At 39.9% G+C, this 19,412-nt stretch overlaps 1 protein-coding gene across 4 annotated transcripts in view; it reads left to right on the top strand.

Moving 5' to 3' along the window:
* Positions 1-323: 323 nt before the first annotated feature.
* ahdc1 (AT-hook DNA binding motif containing 1) overlaps positions 324-19,412 on the top strand; it is a 55,434-nt gene continuing 36,345 nt past the window's right edge. For 3 of the 4 annotated variants that reach the window (XR_004221303.1, XR_004221304.1, XM_031896888.1), the window contains exon 1: positions 324-759. Coding sequence is in view for 1 of the 4 variants with exons in the window: in XM_031896888.1 (XP_031752748.1) it covers positions 693-759 (67 nt within the window). In the remaining 3 variants the exon portion in view is untranslated. Of the gene's footprint in view, positions 760-7,282; positions 7,521-19,412 lie in introns of those variants that run through there. The other variant, XR_004221305.1, reaches the window with a different exon arrangement.

The following is a 19,412-nucleotide window of genomic DNA, read 5'->3' as shown; positions in this document are numbered from 1 at the left end:
ACAGGGGTTCAGTTATGAGCCAATTCTCTTGAGATGTCCCATGAGCCACTAAGCTCTGTATACTGACTTATTTAAAGTCTCCGATACAGCCATCATATAGGGATAAAAAGAACACTAGAAACTACGTATCCCAGCGTGCCTTGCTGCAAGAGACTATTAGAATAGAACGCTACAGTCTAATCTGAAAGTAGAAACTGTGCGCATGTGCACTATCCGTGGCCTTCACAGAATACACACTACAATTCCCAGCATGCCTTAAACCTCTTGTGAGAGGCCCAGTGGGGAGGACTCCATGTCCCATCACGCTACGCGGCACTGGGAGGGGGAGTAAGATAGAAGGGGCGGAGCCAGCAGCGGGCGGAGGCGGCTCAGACACACTCAGCGCAGAGACACGGAGGAGGAGAGAGAGTCGCGGAAAAAACGGGGATTTACCGGAGAGCAGTAAGGGCGCACCGTGTAATTCCGAGAACAAACAACCCCCCTGGAGTGTATAGAGCAGCGGGTGACCAAAGAGAGGCGCAACAAGGGCCTGGGGGAAGGAGAGATAGAGAGAGAAATTCCCGTGTGTGTGTGTGCGACTGGGGTGAGAGCCAGATCCCTCGCACGGGCAGCCGGGACTATCTGGACTACAGCCTTATATCTGGGGGTGCCACCTGGGAATTGGATCGCCGAGGCCGAGAGATGATGTGACTATGCTGAGCGTGACCGGAGCCGGAGCAGCCATGAGTGGCCGAGAGGAGCAGGAGCCGGCGGGGAGCGGTCAGTCTTTGCTTCGGGGGTGCTGCTGCTCTGTGTGTGTGTGTGAGAGAGAGAAGCACCGTGGGGTGTCAGTTTACGGGGGAGTGTGCACGGCTAGCATGTAATGTGGCTTTGCAAGTTCCAGGGGGCAATGGTTAGTCCAGTGCAACATCTGGTCCTCTAGCTGTTATTGTACTACAAGTCCCAGCATCCCCCCACCTCCTGACAGCTTAGTGTTTGGGGAGGGGGGGTTGTGATACTTCACTGCGTTCAGAAATAGCCGTGGGGCCTCAATTCGTCCATCCCTGGGGGACCCCAGACATTTGTGTGCTGTTAAGTGTCTCTGGTGTGTGTTAGCCAAAGCCATTCATACTTGTATCTAGATGGAGAGCGAGATTGTAGTAATGATGTACATTCGTATACATAATAATAGCTGTATTCTTTAGTCCATTTATTTATATCGCGCACACATACACAGAATTGGAACGTTCATGCACTCTGTGCTGGGATCTAATCTCATGGGGGCCAATTTGAGTCTTCCTCTGGTAATTTCTATACCAGGGGGTCCGTCTGCCTCATACCTACAGGATACACACAGTGTGTCTCAGGTTTATAGTGTCCGTTCCCCTGTGTGCTATTTCCTTAATTACCTTTTCTGAGATGCTTTTTTTAATCATATGTCCCTGTCTCCCCTGCTAGCAAAGGATACATTGTAACATTTGGTAAACTGAATGACAAGCTGGCTTGCATTAAGGTTTATCTAATTTGTTGCAGGCAATATCCTCTCGGGATCCTATGTCCCCATAACTGTTTATATCTATTTAATACACTGTATCCTTCCCAAATCTGTGTATAATATATATTACATATACAGCAACAAGCTTTGTCTATTTTCTTTCCTTTTTCCTCTTTTATCAGTCTTTAGGTGTAGGTATGCATTAAGTGTGCACCTCCAGCTGTGGTTGTTGAATAATACTGAAATATTAGTTAAGCAACAGCTGGAGGGGATATGCTGGAGGTCCCTGATCAAAATACACGCCTTATGTTATCAACTTCCTATCTTTTTGGGGCTTCCCTACTAATGACTTCATTCTGTGGTCTCTATGTATTATGTACCTCTCAGTCTTTATGTCTCTATAGGCCTCTACATATGTAGGGATGAACATGTGCAGTAGAATGTAAAACACCTAATACAAGGATAACTAAATGTGCTATGGGTTACTTATGAAATAAAAGTTTATATAACTTGGCACTTGTGCATGTCATAATTGTACATACCCCAAATCTGTCTCTACATCTTTCACTTATTGTAGAGCTTTATCTTACTACCCTGCATGACTTGTCTGTCATTCCAGCATTATGCTTGTCTATTTAAGTTTTTCACTACCATGTATGTTACATTGGTTTTTTTTTTAGTGTTTTCATGTTAAATGTCTTCTGTAGCCAGGCACCTGCATGCCACTCTGTAACTGAACATGGTTCAGTTGTCTAGTGGGTAGATTTGTCTGATTTAGACAGCCATGTAATGACCACCTTGTTTTGTTGATAGTTGAATATGTCCAAACTAACAGACCATATTGGCACACCTAAACAGTAACTGTATATCAGAATTTCATTAATGGTACAACAAGAAGTTAGGAGGCAATACTTCTTGTAGTATCCAGGTATTCACTGGCACAGATTGGTTCATTGCTACTTGGTCATTTGATGGGCTTGCATGCTCAAATTTTTGTCTCAGGGTTTTCAATTTTTTTTGCATTCAAGCAACCCGTTTTTGAGCAGACATGTAGACAAATCCCTTCTTAGCATGTATGCTATAGATACATGAAAACTTTGTAGTAGTCGCCAATTACAGTTCTAGTAATAACCAGAAAAATAAATGAATGGATTTTTTGCCACATTTTCCCTTCATTCTTCATTGTTCTGGGCTCCTTACCCATTGGCTTGACCTAGGGTGGGCAAACCCACAAGTTTGAAGCATCTTCTCCAACAGGTATATTATAGTAGTTAACGACCTACAACTCTCAAGATATTATGGAATTCTGCCCACCGATTCATTCTTGGGACCACAGTTGAGCAAAATATGAGTTTTGCTTGGGGTTGCACACCTCTGTCACATTCATCCTTTCTGTGTATACTGACCTGTCTGTCTGCACAGTTGTAGACTGTTTTTTGTTTTAATTTGACCAAATTTAATGTGGAGCATGCTTGCATATACCCAAATTATCCTTGTTGGGTTTCACTTTAGGTTTTACCCAGCGGGTATGCTTAATTAACCCCAGGTGATAGGATGCTAAATGGATGTAATACAGTGTGCAAAGTTTGCCACAGTTCTTATCACCTATAGCAACCAGCATTTACTGGTCTCCTGTATAAAACAAACATCCCTTTGGTTGCTATGGGTTACTGAACCTGGGCAAACATTGTGCCTTTTATTACATATAGGGGTATGTGTTCTGATTTTAAAATGGTGACCACCATTAATGAAGTGGGCCAAGGTACTGCATCTGTGTATTAATATAGTTTTTTGGGATTGGGGAATCCTTGTTACAGTCAAAAAGATGGATGTAATACTGCCTTTTCCTTTACAGACTCCTGCATCTGCCATTCTGCCCATAAATAATATAGATCAGGAAAGACCACAGTTTGTACTCAAACTGCAACATCTGGAATCATATCATTAAAAGTTATTCAGCACAGAACTGCCTATTCCATATGTGGAGCTATCCTGAAAACCTTCTATTGTTATCGTTAATAATAAGCATTTTTAAAAAATGCCAAAATATTACACACCTCTGTACAACAGAGGTATGAATCCCTCAAAAACACTGACACAGTAAAGAGGGACCTGTTTGCTAGAGCATACAGTCTTTTGAAGATTTTTGCTTATGTATTCCTGTTTGTACATAAATGTTTAGATAATATCTTTTTCCTGCAGTCTATTTATGTACCTGTATAGTTATCTTTCAGGCCTCATTCAGCAATATATAGATGAACCCATATACATAATGATGCCTGAATTGTAGTACATGCAGTTTGTGGCACATGTAAACTAGTTCTCTAAACCTTTGTGTTATTTTTATTTTGGCTAATCATTTTGAAAAGACCATCTTTTCAACATGTAGGTGTGTTTTTGTCTGTTGTTTTTTTTTTTTTTTTAATTGCAAAATGATCTGTTTATATCTCCGAAAGCGAACTGAATGAGTATTGTTCTTGCCATCTCTCTCCCTCTCCCTCTCTCTCTCTCTCTTTCGCCTTCTCTTCTAATTAATAGTTGCCATTATACACAGTGAAAAGGGGGGGAAGGTCAGGGGACATACTCCCCAGCTCAGGTGACATTCATTGTCTGCTTCCCTCACTTCCTCTTTCTCCATGAGTCCCCTGAGATTAGATAGCTAGCTAGGGCAGTGGGCATCACTGTATGTTAGCTGTAATTTGTCCATTATTTTAAATACTGATAAAATGACCATAGCCACAAAGAAAATAGATGGAGTTTCCCACCTATCTCTTATTTAGTTGTCCTTATTAGGAAGGGCAATAGATTGGTCAATATGAATGTCATTTTTGTATATCTTACCTTCAGTACTTATACAGCGGTTAAGAATCAGTTATGGTATCTACCCTGAGTCCCTCAAAAGCATAAAACATTGCATTCAACCCTTTGTTAGATTCTTTCTTTGTACGTCTTAAAGGTGAACTAAACCTTAAAACTCATTATGGCTAAAATACCAGATTGTATATATTGAATGTACTGCAGCAACCCAAAGGCTCAGCATCTCTTTAACAGTAATGATCCAGGCCTTCAATGTTGTCCCCAGCAGCTCCCCACCTTAGACTTTGTTTGGCATGTCAGTGACACTGCACATGCTCATTGCACTCTGCACAGCTGTTAAGAGAGTAAGCTTTGAGGTCATGGCAAATCAAGCAAAAAAGTAGGTTCCTCTGTCAAAGAAGTTAATACTAAAATCCTGAGTACTACATTCTGATGCAAATTGCACTGGTTTCTGAGCTGCCGTGTAGAATGTATTACTAATAAGCTCTGTATCATAACTTTTTAAACTTGTGTTGTGGAGCAGAGGTGTGCTATTTAGGGTGCGCGGAAACCCATCTGGAGACAGGAAGAGTATACAGAGAAGTGTCTGCATATGTTACTCCATAGGCCTATGTTTTAATAGTTATTGTCCAGAAATGGTTAGAGGCACGATAGTGTGATCCTGTACTGCAGTGCATGTGTATTTGGCAGGCATATAGAGTTTTATTCTAATTCCTAAGGTCCAATAGGTAAATGCATTTTAATGATATTTAATTGAACATTAGTTTTTTTTCTTTAGTGAAAGAACACATTTTACTATTGCCCAAGTTATAGGGTGGTAGTGCCTACATTTAATTTCCTGAAAACTTTGTCTTGCCATTTTAAAAAGCTGATTTACATAAATACTATTTGCAATAACAGGGAGCTACACATCTGTCTTTTTCCATGCTAATTGGTACCTCAGTAATACACAGGGACCCCAGTTCAGCACCCTTATTGGTCAGGTTTGAGTACTTATCCACTATGCACATTCTCCAAGGCACTGATTTGTATGGCAGAGGAAGAAAAAGTGTTGTTTAGGCTCACAGAGTGAAACTGGTATTTTTTTTTTTTTTGATCTGTGAAATGGTGGAATGGCAGAATGCCACTTTCTGGAATTCAGGGCTGAGAGCACATTTGCATACCTCGATACATTAGGAATAGTTCTCCAGGCATGCAGCATGGTAAATTAATGCTTAAAAATGTCTTTCCTGTGAACACTCCTTTATATGCATTGCCCTGTACTCACTAATTCAGGCCATTATGGTAGAGCATGTATTGGCATTTTATACTTACACTGAAGCAATTTACAACAATTAAATATTGGTCAGGAAGGGTGGGATTTGTAAATCGATATCACAAATTTCAGTGTCTCTGATGCTTTGTGATACACAATTATTACATAGATTTAGATCATTCCTGTTTAGTGTGAGGTAAAGTTTTGCACAGCATATGTGAACTTACGAAAATGGTAGAAAAAGTTTGCATCCATCAGGTCAGCACAGTTTTACTTAATAATAGACATTTATTTAGTGACACTGAAGTTTGCCTTTACTATTTTATATGAAATATTTGTGTACTTTCCCGTTATATATTGATTGTTATAATTTTAACCAACTAAACCAAGTAATTTGTAAAGCTGTGAGCTGTGAGCATTTTTGTCACAAGATCCTTTTTCGATAAATCCATAACACTTGATTTCAGGCAAATAATAAACTAATTACAATGCCTTATTGCATAATCTGTAAAACAAATGTATGTGTGTGTATATATATATATATATATATATATATATAATGTATATATAATGTATATATATGTGTGTGTGTGTACTGGTATATAGAAATTTTTATGCCTTCATATACCATCCCCAGTAGAGTTACCCATACCTGAAGGGAACAAAAACTCTGTAGTTTTGAATTGTAGGAGGAAACCGGTGACATAGGTCTGATTTTGTTATTTAGTTCAGCTGAAAACAATGTTTGGGAATTCTGCTGAGATCCAAATTAAATCCTGGGGTTAATTTATATAGGTTATTTACCCATTTATTAGGCCACAGAGTGGTAGAGAGATATTCTATGATTCTGCAATCTTCAATTTTGTGTGCAGGAATACCACCACTAAAGAAATTCTACTGTATGCTTCTTAAACATGTCAAAGGAGTGCAAATCCATTCTTTACTACAAGCCTTCTAACTTTCACATTGTTTTGTCCTAGCTAACTATCATCTATCATATGCGTATAGCAGGTTGGGTACCTGTAAGTACTTCAGGGAAAACCACAACTCAGAGTAGGTAGTTTTCCTTGTTATTGTTGCTGTGTTTTTGCACCTCCTCAGATCCCTACATCAGTGGGAAGTTTAGGTCAGAAAAATGGCATGCTGGTTCAAAACGTACATAACTGCTTTGCAAAGAACAATTTAGGTAAGGTAGTTTGGTAAATTTCAGACGTTTTGCAAAATCATCTCCAAATGCATGGACCCTTTGGGAAGCAGTTTTAACAAACTATCCTGCAATAAATTGGGTAACAGTTGCAATATCCTGTCTGCTAGTCCTTCCCATTGGCTTCATCTCCTTCCTGCCAGCTTCCTTTTGCCCTAACAAACAGTGCAGTTTGGTCATGTGTCTATGTGGCCCAACGTACAATAACAAACTGTTTAACAGGGAGATTAGTGAGATGACCTGAAAATAGGCTTCTTTTATTGTGTGTCAAATTGTGGCAACTGATCAGTAACTAAAGTTAATACGTATACACTTACTAGTTATACCACACTAACATTAACAGCAATGTTATATTACCTTCTCCAATCTAGCAGACACTCTGCTCTATACTTTTTGTGTGCTATCTGTGCAGGAAGGGAGAGGTGCCAGCTTAAGCTTAGTTATCAGATCGATGGTGGAGCCCTGTCGGATTTCTCCTCCCCACCCTCTCCCCCTTCATGCCCTGGAGCCTGTGCTGGCGCTCTCCCCCTCCCTCCCACTCTGCTGCAGCAAGGAACGGTTGGGGGTCAGCGGAAAATATGTGGCAAGGACCTGACAGACAGCAGGCATCAGAGAGTGGGCCGCATCCCAAAGGAGAAAGGGAGGAAAACAAGAGAAAGAAATGGAGAGAGCTGTGAAGGAGAGAGTTGTATTTTGTAGAAATGGATAGAAGAGAAAATAGTGCAGGAGATGATAAAGTAATGAAAGAGGAAGATGAGCGGTTTTGTAAGGTAAGTTGAGAGAATAAAATCTGGCCTTGTATGAAAAGGAGTGAGTGGTGAAGAAAACACTGACATGGAGTACCCTATGGTTTAAAATTTTGTGGCAGGTTAAGTTTAAAGGAGGCACAATTTCTTGCCATTGTAGCCATAAGTTTTCCACCCAGGGCTATAGGGAGTTATACTGCCTAGCAACTTTGTTGTACCAAATCAAAATGAAATGGCCTCTTCAGTGGGTGCATCGATCTTATGAATAGTATTGTAAAGTACAGGTATGGAAACTTATCCAGACCTGTGGTTTTCAGGATACAGGATCTTTAATTAATTTGGATTACCATACTTTAAATCTGCTAGAAAATAATTTAAACATTAACTACACTGAATAAAAGTGTTCAATTTCCAATAAGAATTAATTATATCTCAGTTGGAATCTGTTACAATGTACTGTTTTGTTTTTACAGAAAAAAGGGGAATAATTTTTGTCCGTGGGAGATGGCCTTCCTTTAATTCAGAGCTTTTTGTGTAACAGGTTTCTGGATAACAGATCCCATCCAAGATAAATATGTAATATTATAGTGTTTGTGTACCAATATCCAGTTTATTGCACCTGTCTCTTCCAAGTTTTGAATGCTGAGAAATCAAATCTGTTTGAAACTGAATGGCAGTGTCAGCATAAACTAATGTGTTCTATATTTGAACCTGATTTTATATGACTAGGCATATATATCACTAGTCATGTCCACTAATCACTTGCACCTAAGATTTGGGAATTAATTCTATGTAACTTAATAAAGACATTAATAATTTGCCCAGTTTTTTCCTACCTAAAGGTGTATGCATGCTTAAGGAACAAAAAAACTTAAAGGGGTCCTGTCACCTTAGGGAATAATTCCAATAATTGTCAAGCAAAATAAACTTTACTTACACTATATAAATTATTGAAATCTTGTGTCCTTCAGTCTTAGAATTCACAATCACAGCAAGCAGGAAGGTGCCATTTTGTGTCTTCTGTTATTAAAGCAAGCTTTGTATCACTTCAAAATCTTGTTTATGTGCCAGAAGGGAGGACCTGATGCCCATGCCCATGCACTGGCTACACAATTAGATGTTGAGGTGGGAGGGGGAAAGTTACTGCTCAATGGAAATTAGAAGTAATTCTCTTCCCCGCCGATATGGATGCAAAAAAGTGTTTCAATTCCAAACTGGTTACCTGATGAGCAAAACATTACGTAATTCAAAGGCCACAATTAAAAAGAGATGTTTTAGTCAAGCAACATTTTGTTAAGAGATGACAGAGACATTGCTTTTAGGGTAAACCTTCTTTATACTATATAGTCCAGGAGTGGCCAAGACGTTGATCGTTGTCCACCTGTCGATCCCCCGTGGATTTCTGGTGGACTGCGATGGCGCCGGGGGATGCAAAAGTGCGGTGTGAATGCGTACGTATGCCGCGTCTTGGGCGAGGAGTCATCGGTCGATCGCTGATGGAAAAAGTCTGGCCACCCCTGATATAGTCCCATGGAGCAGAAGTGGCATCTCAGGAAAAGAGGCCTCTGAAACTAATTGAGTTAGAAATTGTTAGGTTTGCTGCCCTACAGTCCTGTGATCCTAGATTAATTTATCACCAGGGAACTTTGTCTTGAGTTTCTATCCTTGTGCGTCTTTAGGGTTTCATACGAATGCATAGGATTTCAGGGATGCCTCCAGCACTGAGCCTAGTAATGGTTAGTGGAGTGGCCTCTTGTGATGAAATTGTCCTTAGTGCCACTGTAAATGTGGTAGGTATCTAAGACTTTAAGCTCAATCGGCACAGGGTTTGAAGTGCATGATAACCTCTATAAAGCACTACAATATAAATCAGGGATCCCCAACCTTTCTTACTCGTGAGCCACATTCAAATGTAAAAAGACTTGGGGCGCAACACAAGCACCATAAAAGTTCATGGAGGAGCCAAATAAGGGCTGTGATTGGCTATTAGGCAGCCTCTATGCACACTATCAGCTTACAGGGGCTTTATTTGGTAGGAAATTTTGTTTTTATTCAACCAAAACTTGCCCCCAAGTCAGGAATTCAAAAATAACTCCCTGGTTTGGGGGCACTGAGAGCAACATCCAAGGGGTTGGGGAGCAACATGTTGCCCCCGAGGCACTGGTTGGGGATCACTGATATAAATAAATGGCAATAATTAAAATTACCCTTGCTGATGATGATTTGTAATCTTTAGATACTGCTTACACTGTGCTTTACAAAGATTGTTGACCATTCATTTACTGCCCAAAGGGGAGCTTACAATCTAAGTTCTCAACCACAGGCCAAAAATAAACTGTTACATCAGAACATAATTAACCTTAAGGCTGCATTGCCTTTGTATTAGTTTCATGGGTCTTCAGCAGGACTTTTTTTATTATTACTTGTAGTTGGATTTAACAGGACATCTTGCACAAACTTTAATATATCTACTGCTGTTAGTTCAATGCAGATTTTTCCATTACACAGGACTAACAGTTAACACTTGACCATTGAGCTGTGAAGGCTGACCGCTATTGTTTTTTTTGGGGGGTTACAGTTTAAATGGTTTCTGCCCAGGCCTAGACTAGACAGGCTTACAAAACAACATGTGAAGAAACTTCAGGTGAAGGATAGGGGGGCATTTAATGATTGGAGGCAGCTGCTCCAGAAGTTAATTTTTTTTATAGTTATCATAGTTTTTATAACCCACCCAAAATTGGGGTTTTGAATTGGAGCTTCAGGAAAATGCAGTCTGTCTTTTTGTAGCTGGCACCAGGCATCCAGTATTCAGCTATATTTATGAATAGAAATTCGTAAATATAGCTGAATACTGGATGACTGGTGCCAGCTACAAAAAGACAGACTGCATTTTCCTGAAGCTCCAATTCAAAACCCCAATTTTGGGTGGGTTATAAAAACTGATAACTATAAAAATATAGTTATATATTTTATGTTATATTATATAAAATTCCTGTGATGTTATCAGTGGGTATGGTTTGGTATAGCCAAACTGATAACATCACAGGAAGATGCAAATGTTAATGGATATGTCAACCCCAAAAATATTTTTTTTGCCTAGTAAAAGAAAACCTAATGCTAAACAACTTTCCAATATCAATTTATTAAAAAATTATTAGTGCTTTAAAAGTTATTTGTAAATGTAATTGCTATATAAAGCAGCGTTTGCTGAACTCCTGGTTGTTGCTTTTTAAACAGTGTTGCAAGTGCCAGGCTCCTCCAGCAATTCAGGTCTGTCAGGCTGCTGCCTTTTGTTACATTGTTTCAATGCCAGAGCCCCCAGGGCAGAGAATAGAAAGGACAGAGAGACACTGCTTTAATAGCAGTTATATATACAAATAATAAAACAAAAACATGTCCTTTAAGGAAAAACAGTGCATAGGATGCTGTAGTGCAGTTGGGAACTACCACATACCCTTAGGTATAGGTAACATTTACATACAGCTTTCATGTCAGTCCACTTCTTTGGTTTTAAGGAGCTTTGTTTAGTTGTAGATACTTGAATGAGATTTTCATTGAGCAGGGATTTACAAGGGAGAAGATTTGTACTGTTGGGTAGAATATAGACAGTCAGGTATGCTGTGTTTGTGTGTGTATTTGTGTAGCTGTAGAAACGCAGTTGGGTGCTATATGTGTAGTGTTGAGGTATAAAGGGTCGCAGCCCATTAGACACATAAAGTCTCCCCCAGTCAGAGTTTAGGGGAGGGATGTAGGATTTCTCTCTACAGCATTGAGTTGCTATGGAAACACCAGAACTTATAACAAAAATCCTACAAATCAAAGGGAATTTAAGTACTTTCTGCAGGCTCCTGATGCTGAATTAGTTAAAAACCTAGTATATAGACTCCATGGATTAAGTTCTTAGAAACTGTTTAATATTAAGGACATGAAGATGTACAATGGACAGAATAGTAAGCTATGTTAACATGGGGACATAGGCAAACACTTTGCACCTTTGAGATTAAAAAGTGGTAACTGAAGGAAATAACATCTTTTTTTTGCAGGGAGCAGGTGTAATAGAAAGTAATTTTATGCCTCACATGGGGAAAATCATTGGGTAGTGTTGTAAAGAAAGAGATAGGGTTAGAAAAGCATTATATGATAGAAAGCATTATAAGGAGGGGTTGTGTGGAGAGAGGAGGAGTTATGGGGTGGAGTTACATGAAAAGAGAGAGGAGGTATTACGGCACAGAATATAAATATATACACACACACACACACACGTATCGTGATGTTTTAGTTGACGCCCCTTCAACTCCTGCTTTTTAAATGGTACATAGCCATGTACAGCACAGAGGTGGCACATCTTAGAATTGTGAATCTGTGGCCGTATTAACAGGAGAGAGGTTTTTCTGCTCCCATCTGAGGATTAAGACACGTCTGGCTGCTTCTACCAACTTTGCCTCTGACAGCAAGCTTGGAAGCAGGGATCTGTGGAATGGGTTTGGTGGTATTTGACATGACCTTTGAGACACAATTCTGTGAGAAACGGGTGTTGCCTTTCTCTTAAGTAAAGGATTATCACTGGCATTAAGGGGGATATATAAAGTTTTAGCAATTCAGCTATGCTTTTAGAAATTGTCAATATATTCTGCAGTACTGTACAAGTTATTTCTTCATATAGATGATTGTACGTGTACAGTTAAGATTCTGTTTCATTGTTAATATTCTGTGGCAGTTACTGTGACCTAACAAGGAATTTGGCTCCCACTCTAGAATTCTTGTGTTACTATTTAAAATCTGTTTTGGTTGTAGGTTGTTAACCTGATTACACAACCCAGAGGTGGATGTACTGTGTCACATCAGAATCTTAACACAGCAGTGGCTGTATCATGCAGCACTGCATACATATTGTATTACTCAGGAACCTAAGCCAGTTGTGTCTCTATGCTTTGAAACTGCTAATGGGTGTTAGTCTTTAAAAACACATGTGTTGAGCAGCCAGAGCCTCATTTCTATGGGCCTGGCCAGCTATGTCCCTCAAGCTCACCTCCTCCCTCTCCTTCTTTCCTTCCCCCCACCCCAACAGCCGCTGGTGTTCTGGCCTCCTATCCCCTGGATGTGCATGGAGGGAGAAGTAGCCAGCCGCATTCCTGGAGGCTGAGGGATGTGCAAAAAAACCAGTGGAAAATTCCAGCCCTGCAGCCTGGGAGAGAGGGAGCAAGAGTGTGTGTGTGTGTGTGTGTGTGTATGGGGGGGAGGTAGCATTTGGACGCTGAAAAGAGATTGAACAACATGCTACTCCTCGCATTTCTCTCCCCCCATCTGTGCCGTGTTACATGCTGAGGGCTGGCACTGCCAGGTCCCCTGCCTGCTGCTAACTGCTGCCTCTTTTCCTGCTCTCTTTCCTTTTGTATATATTAGCCTTTTTTCCTGTGCGCTCTCTGTATTCTCTGCTCAAAGAATTTGTCTGCTTATGCACCACTGCCTTCAGTGGTGTCTTCACCTTTTTTTTCACCTCTTGATGCATATCAGCTTTTGCCTGATCTGTGACTTTTTTAGTTTTGCTGTTTATGCTCTTAGCCTTCCATACTTCCCTTACTCTACATAATGTTGCCCTCCTATATTTCTTTCCTTTCTTTTTATTCTTTTCATCTTTACTCTCCTCTTCATTTTTCTCAATATATGCCTTTGAGCCACAGTCCCTCTTAGTAAAAATCATGTCCCTTGTTTTTTTTTCCTTTTATGCTTTTTTATTTTTTTCTGTTTAACTTATTTTCTGCATCTCATCTGAGTGTCCACAGATGTACACATTGCAGCCTGCTTTCTTGGGTTCCTTAGGGTGTGTATACATTGTGACACTAGTGCCCTTTCTTCACACATTCTCCCCATGTCAGAGGCTGTAGCTTCCTTAATTAAGGTGTACCTCTTCGCTGCTGTTGCCTGACGGCAATTTCAACTACTTACAATCCCATCACTATTTAAGCCTGTCACTTTGCTAACTATTATCAGTTCTCTTAACTTTGATCATGTTTGTGCTACCATTACACAATTTTAACCTTTTTTCCTACTTGTTCAGTTTTTATTCACTCCTTATTTTCTTCCTGCTTCAGTTCCCATCTCTCATTCTAGCCTTTTCTTTGTATGCTTTTCACGCTCTTGCCTTATTCTGTGCTTGTCTCACTCCCTCTGCTTTTTTCACTCAACCCCCCTCCGTTTCGTTTCTGCTTTTCAAACTCCTTGGCTTCTCTCCCTCTCTCTCTTGCATGCTCCTTTGGTTTCTGTTACCTCTCTCTTCACTTACATCTGTACATTATTTGATGTCTGTGTTTTCCAGTATATATACCTTTATTTTTATTCTCTAGCCTCTGCAGTATTTTTCCCGTTTTGTGTTTTTTTTCTCTTAGTCCTCATCTGTCTCTTCTTTCTCTTTCCCATTCTGCTATTCTTGCGCTTTTCCCTCTTTGTGCTCTCTCTGCACTTTTTCCATCCTGCTTTTCCTACACTCAGCTCTTCTCTCCTGTGCTCCCTCTTTTTTTTTTTTACTTTTTAATTCTTCTATTTTTCACATATCTTCATTGTTCCTTTTTTTTTTTTTAGATCTGCCCATATTTCCACTTTTTGCCCTTGTATCCCTACATTTTCATGTGCCATATCTTCATTTGACTTATTTTGACTCATTGTTTAGTGTGTATTCTCCTGTGCCATCACTTTCTTTTCACAGGCTATCCATACACTCTAGAGGGCAGCTGCCACTGGAGAATTAATCAGGGTCTCCAGATTTTAAATATTATGTCAGCATTATTTTGCTGGTGCAATCCAGTTATCCAACTCCCAGATGTTTTCCTGCCTTGATGATAACTTGTTCTTGCTGCAGCAGATTACTCGAGATAAGGCTAACTCCTGGCTCCTTGTCACACTAATTGCATATGAAAATGGTATATAAGTTGATTCATTTTTAAGAAAGGTCTCTATATCCAAGCCACTTTGGCAACAGTGGGGTTAAGCAGATGGTTACCATATGTTATTTTGCCCCAAAAGTTTGTCTTGAAGAAGGATCTGTTTGGAGCACCAACCCTGTAAACAGGGCTGCAAAGGGCAATAAGACTAGCTGTGTGCTCTTTTAGAGCCTGTTACTGCTATGGTTTATTTTTTAGCCTTAATATATACTTTCTGTATATTATTATATATTAGATTAGCATAAATGTTATCATTGAATTGAAGGTAATCTCAATTCCAGTGTTATTTCACATTTGCCTTTTAGATTTTGATCTTTTTTTCTGCTAGTATCTCCCTGCAAGAGTAGAGAGGAAGGCTGTTTCCTGTATCTTATTTTACCCAGACTTGGTTGTCTCAGTGAAAGTGACACAGGTCCTTCTGTGTCCCTGTTCTACCCCCACTCTCCCATGTCAGGTCCCACACAATGCTGCTCCTGTGAGCTGAGAGCTGCATTGTGAGACAGAGCGCAGTATCCTGCCAGGTGTGTACAGATAGGAGAGTGGAGGGGGGGGGGGGGGGGGGGTGAGGGTCAGTCAGGCCTGCAGCTGGGAAGGAATTCAGAAGATCCCCCCAATCCACTCATTCTCACCTTAACCCTAACAGTCATGGACATTTCTATTTATAGTTTAATAGTTATGAATACAGTTGGCTTTCAGATTGCGTATGTGTACACATATATGCATATGTGCTTATGTATATATTTATATAGTGCAACTTGTTAGTGTATTTAGCATTAACACAGTGTACTTTAAGTAGTTCATTTCTTTCTATTAAATGGTGAGTAAAATAAGGTACTTTAAAAGGAAATAAGTTTAGTACTTAAGATAATTTGGGTCAACTGCCATTCAAGGTTTTCTACACATCTATAGAAAAATAAATCTGTGTAAAACAAGGCTGTTACTTCCAAGAAGATTTCATTTATTGGTGCAAGAAATAATCTAGTGGTCTTTATAAATTCTTTTTCTTTGTTGGAGTTCCAGGCATTTAATATTTGTATCATACGTGATGTGCCACTGATATATTTCTTGCTACTGGTGTATGGTGGCAAAATTTGAAATACATTAACTGCTCCACTCCATGCTACGAAATGTGTAAAAATAATGTTGCATTGAAGTCAATGTGACTCTTGCTTGGTAAACCATTTGAATGTGTGAAAAATGCAAGAAATGTGTGTTTTACATAATTGAAACTTTTGCCAGTGGAGATTCATATTGACTTCAATACAATACTCTTTTTGGACATATTTATACCCAAGCTAAATCTCCTCCAGTGGGCAACAAAATATCTGAAGATACCTTGGCATTGAAAGTACTTTCTGTCTAAGTTGGCACTATCTCCACCTGTAGAGAAACTACCAGTTATGCTCAATGTCGCCCCCATGTGTTTAGACTTTGACAGGAATGGTATGGTCATAGGCACACAGGTTAGATCCCAGGCACACATGAGCGCTAGGCTTAATTACCAAACTGTGCTTTCTCTGGCAGTGGAGGAGAGGCTGGTACAATATGCTACCACCCCCATGCACAGTGACCAGCATTTATTTAAAAAAAAAAAAATTGCTGTTTTGAATTGTTACTGAAGTAACTTTTCAGCATTTTGTCATGAAAAAATTGCTACATGTGCCATAAGCATGATGGGTGAGAATCTTAAGAATTGTGCCACAGTATTGTATCTTAAACCCAGCATACGTAATAATTTACTTTGTGTACAGGGGCATTTTCCACTGCCAAAAATGCCTTGTTCCGTTAACCGCCAGGTGTGTTTAGCCTTAGATCTGAAGCCTAGAGCTGGGAGTTGAACTTTGAAAGTACTTTGAGTTCAAAGTAATGAAGCAAGTGTACAGAGAATATTTACCCTAAATATATTCATTATTATATTTTATTAGGAGAGATAATTATATATAATAAATATAAACCTTGCTTATAAAGAGGTTACCTGATCTCAAAAGGTGGAGCTGCACAATGGGGTTGGCAGCTGCCATGATGACTGTGTCTCCTCCAGTCCCTGGCTCTCTGGTGGTGATAACCAGCCAGGAACACATATGCTGAAAGCCATGACCAGATGAGGATGGCATTCCTGTCAGTGCTACTTATCACAGGCGATATTAGAGCAGATTGGGTTTTTTCTGAGGGTCTTTTCCCACTGGCAGACAAAATGCCACATGTGCCATTAAGCTACTAGGACACATACTGTAAAGCTATTATTGATCTTGATTGGGCGGGTATGATTTTCCCCTCGGATTGGGGAACAAATTGGTTTGTTGATGTGGTCCTTGGTCTGACCATTCATAAACTGGACTTTTTCATTCTTGAATTTGCACAATATCGCCCACCTTAGATGGGCCTTGCCAAACAAGCGACTCTTACCATGTATGGCCATCTTAATATAGTAGCAGGAACAGAGGCAAGCAAGGGAGTTTAGAAAGAGGGTTGGGTAAATCTATGTTGAGATTCAGAATTGACCCTGGCATTTCAAGTACACATAAGTCCGAACAGCACCAATAAATAGTTAAGTCTATGGCATCTTATAACAGCCCCTCTGGCAATTTGTGAATACTGGCAAATGTCAATCTGGGCCTTAAGGAGGGTGAAAGGGAAGAAACAGAAGCGACTGGCTCCCTTTTTTTTTGTTTTGGAAAGTCTTGGGTCTTTTTACCGAGAGGATAAAAGTGGCCATACACAGGCCGATTGTAGCTGCCGATATCGGTCCATTAGACCGATTCAGCAGCTTATCGGCCTGTGTAGGGGCAATAACAAGGGGCATGCCCGACTGACATCTGGCCTGAAATCGGCCAGATATCGATTGGGAAGGTTAAAAAATTTAGTCTGATCGGGGACCGCATCAGCTCGTTGATGCGGTCCCCGAACCGACTATGCCCATTAGTGACGCTATAATTTAATCGTTTGGCCCCACCGAATTAGCCTACATTCGCCCGATATCGCCCGCCTGTAGGTGTATGGCCACCTTTAGTCTTGCCAAGAGATCTGTAAGGGAGAAGACACACGGGGCGCTTACTGACTAACCGCAGCAGGTAAATCAATTATTGCTCTGAAAGGCTAAAATTTGATGGTTGTTGTTACTTTTTATTACATAAATTCCTATTCAGCCCCCATCCTATACTTGTTACTTATTTAAACTACTGCATGGTTGCTAGCCATATAAGACCTTAGCAATCCAATAGATGCTGAAATATCAAACTGGAGAGCTGCTGAACAAACCACTAAATAATTTGAAAAATAAGAAATAATTAAGGAAAAGACCAATTGCAAACTGTCTCTGAATATTGCTGTCTACATCATGCTTAAATTTAATTTAAAGGTGAACTACCACTTTTAATGCTGCTTGTATTAATGCATTCTGTAAGGGGATATTATGCTGAATAGTTATGGATTTAAAAAGAATGCATGTTTTGAATGACTTTGCTTCCTGAGTAAAACCGTTTTGCCACCTTGTGTAGCTGCTGGTTGAAACATAAGGGTACCACTATTTTTCCTAATAAATTGCTTGCACAATAGAGAACTATTATTTAGGCTGCACTAAAGGCTTCCCAGATGGGGCATATGTGGCTGCTCCTATTGTTATGAATTAAAACAGATAGATAGATCTTTAAACATGGCACCTCTTACTGAACGCTTCTGTAAAAATAGCCTAAAACCATACTCATGTGTAGACTAAAGGTGGCCACACACGTGGCGATCTGACGATGTTTCGTGCGACCATCGGTCGTACGAAACATTGTCAGATCCGCCACACACTGTCAGGGCTGAAACAGCAGATAAGGAAACAATAGGATTTCTATCTCCTTCTGCCGATTCAGCCCTGACGGCAGATTTTGGTCAGGCACCTTCTATGGCGCCCAATCAAAATTTTCTAACCTGCCGACATGCCATACACGCACCGAATATCGAGGAAACGAGGTTTCGTACGATAGTATCGGTGCGTGTATGGCCAGCTTAAAGCTTGGCCATATATGTACCGATATAATCAAACAAAATCTAGTTTTGTACGTTTTTTGGACCTTGTGTGGGCTCAGAATTATCAGCCTGATTATTTTCATACCATGGCGACTGGTAGTTGAGTCAATCGGCCAGGTGAAAAAATTCGGTCAGATAATGAAAAAATAAGCCCATGTATTGTGCACGATTGCACAATATTCTTGAGGGACCTACAATGGAAGTCACTTTCATATGATTGGTGCCTTGTAACTATTTCACGTTCAGAGCATTCTCCGATTTATATTTTAAGGGCTTAATCTTACAATTTCAGTCTGAATGTTAGTTTCAGATCGTTGCATTTCGACATACAACTGATATCCAAAAGCTCGTCAGAAGAAGACTAAAATGTGAATGTATATGGCCACCTTAAGGAACATGTTGACTAAGGAGATAAGTATCACAGATGATGTTGCCCATAGCAATTAGATTTGAACATTAGTATTTAAAAACACACCCCTAATTTCCTTTGTGTTTTATATATTATATATCATAAATACATACACATAGACTCACACCTGTAACATTTTCCTTAAAGGTATTTATAAATTGTTTGTCCAATTTATAAATACCAGTTATTGGTTGCCTTTCTTCTGCATTTCTTCTGCTCACAGATCTGCACATATACACATTTCATTTCTGGGTTGCACACAAGTGGCCCAATTTCTGCATTTCTTTACTTTTGGTCCACCATTTTATGTCTCTACATGCAGACAGCTCTGCCTCCACTTAGTATCTACTCTCTTGTAAATTGGATTCCCATATGGGAAGTCTGCTTTACCACATTTTCATTGGAGCCTACTGTGGCTTGTCTAGACAGAATTAGTCAAGGATATTGGTGTAATGTGGAAATTATACCCTTATTCACCAGTGTATTACAAAAGTTGTTCCTTCTAAAACCTTCCCCCCCGCCAAAAACATGCACTGATATATACCTGTTAAAAGA

This window comes from Xenopus tropicalis, chromosome 2 (assembly GCF_000004195.4).
Source record: "Xenopus tropicalis strain Nigerian chromosome 2, UCB_Xtro_10.0, whole genome shotgun sequence".
NCBI lineage: Eukaryota > Metazoa > Chordata > Amphibia > Anura > Pipidae > Xenopus > Xenopus tropicalis.
Note: the sequence above shows the minus strand (reverse complement) of the source record. Positions and strands in the feature narration are given on the sequence as shown.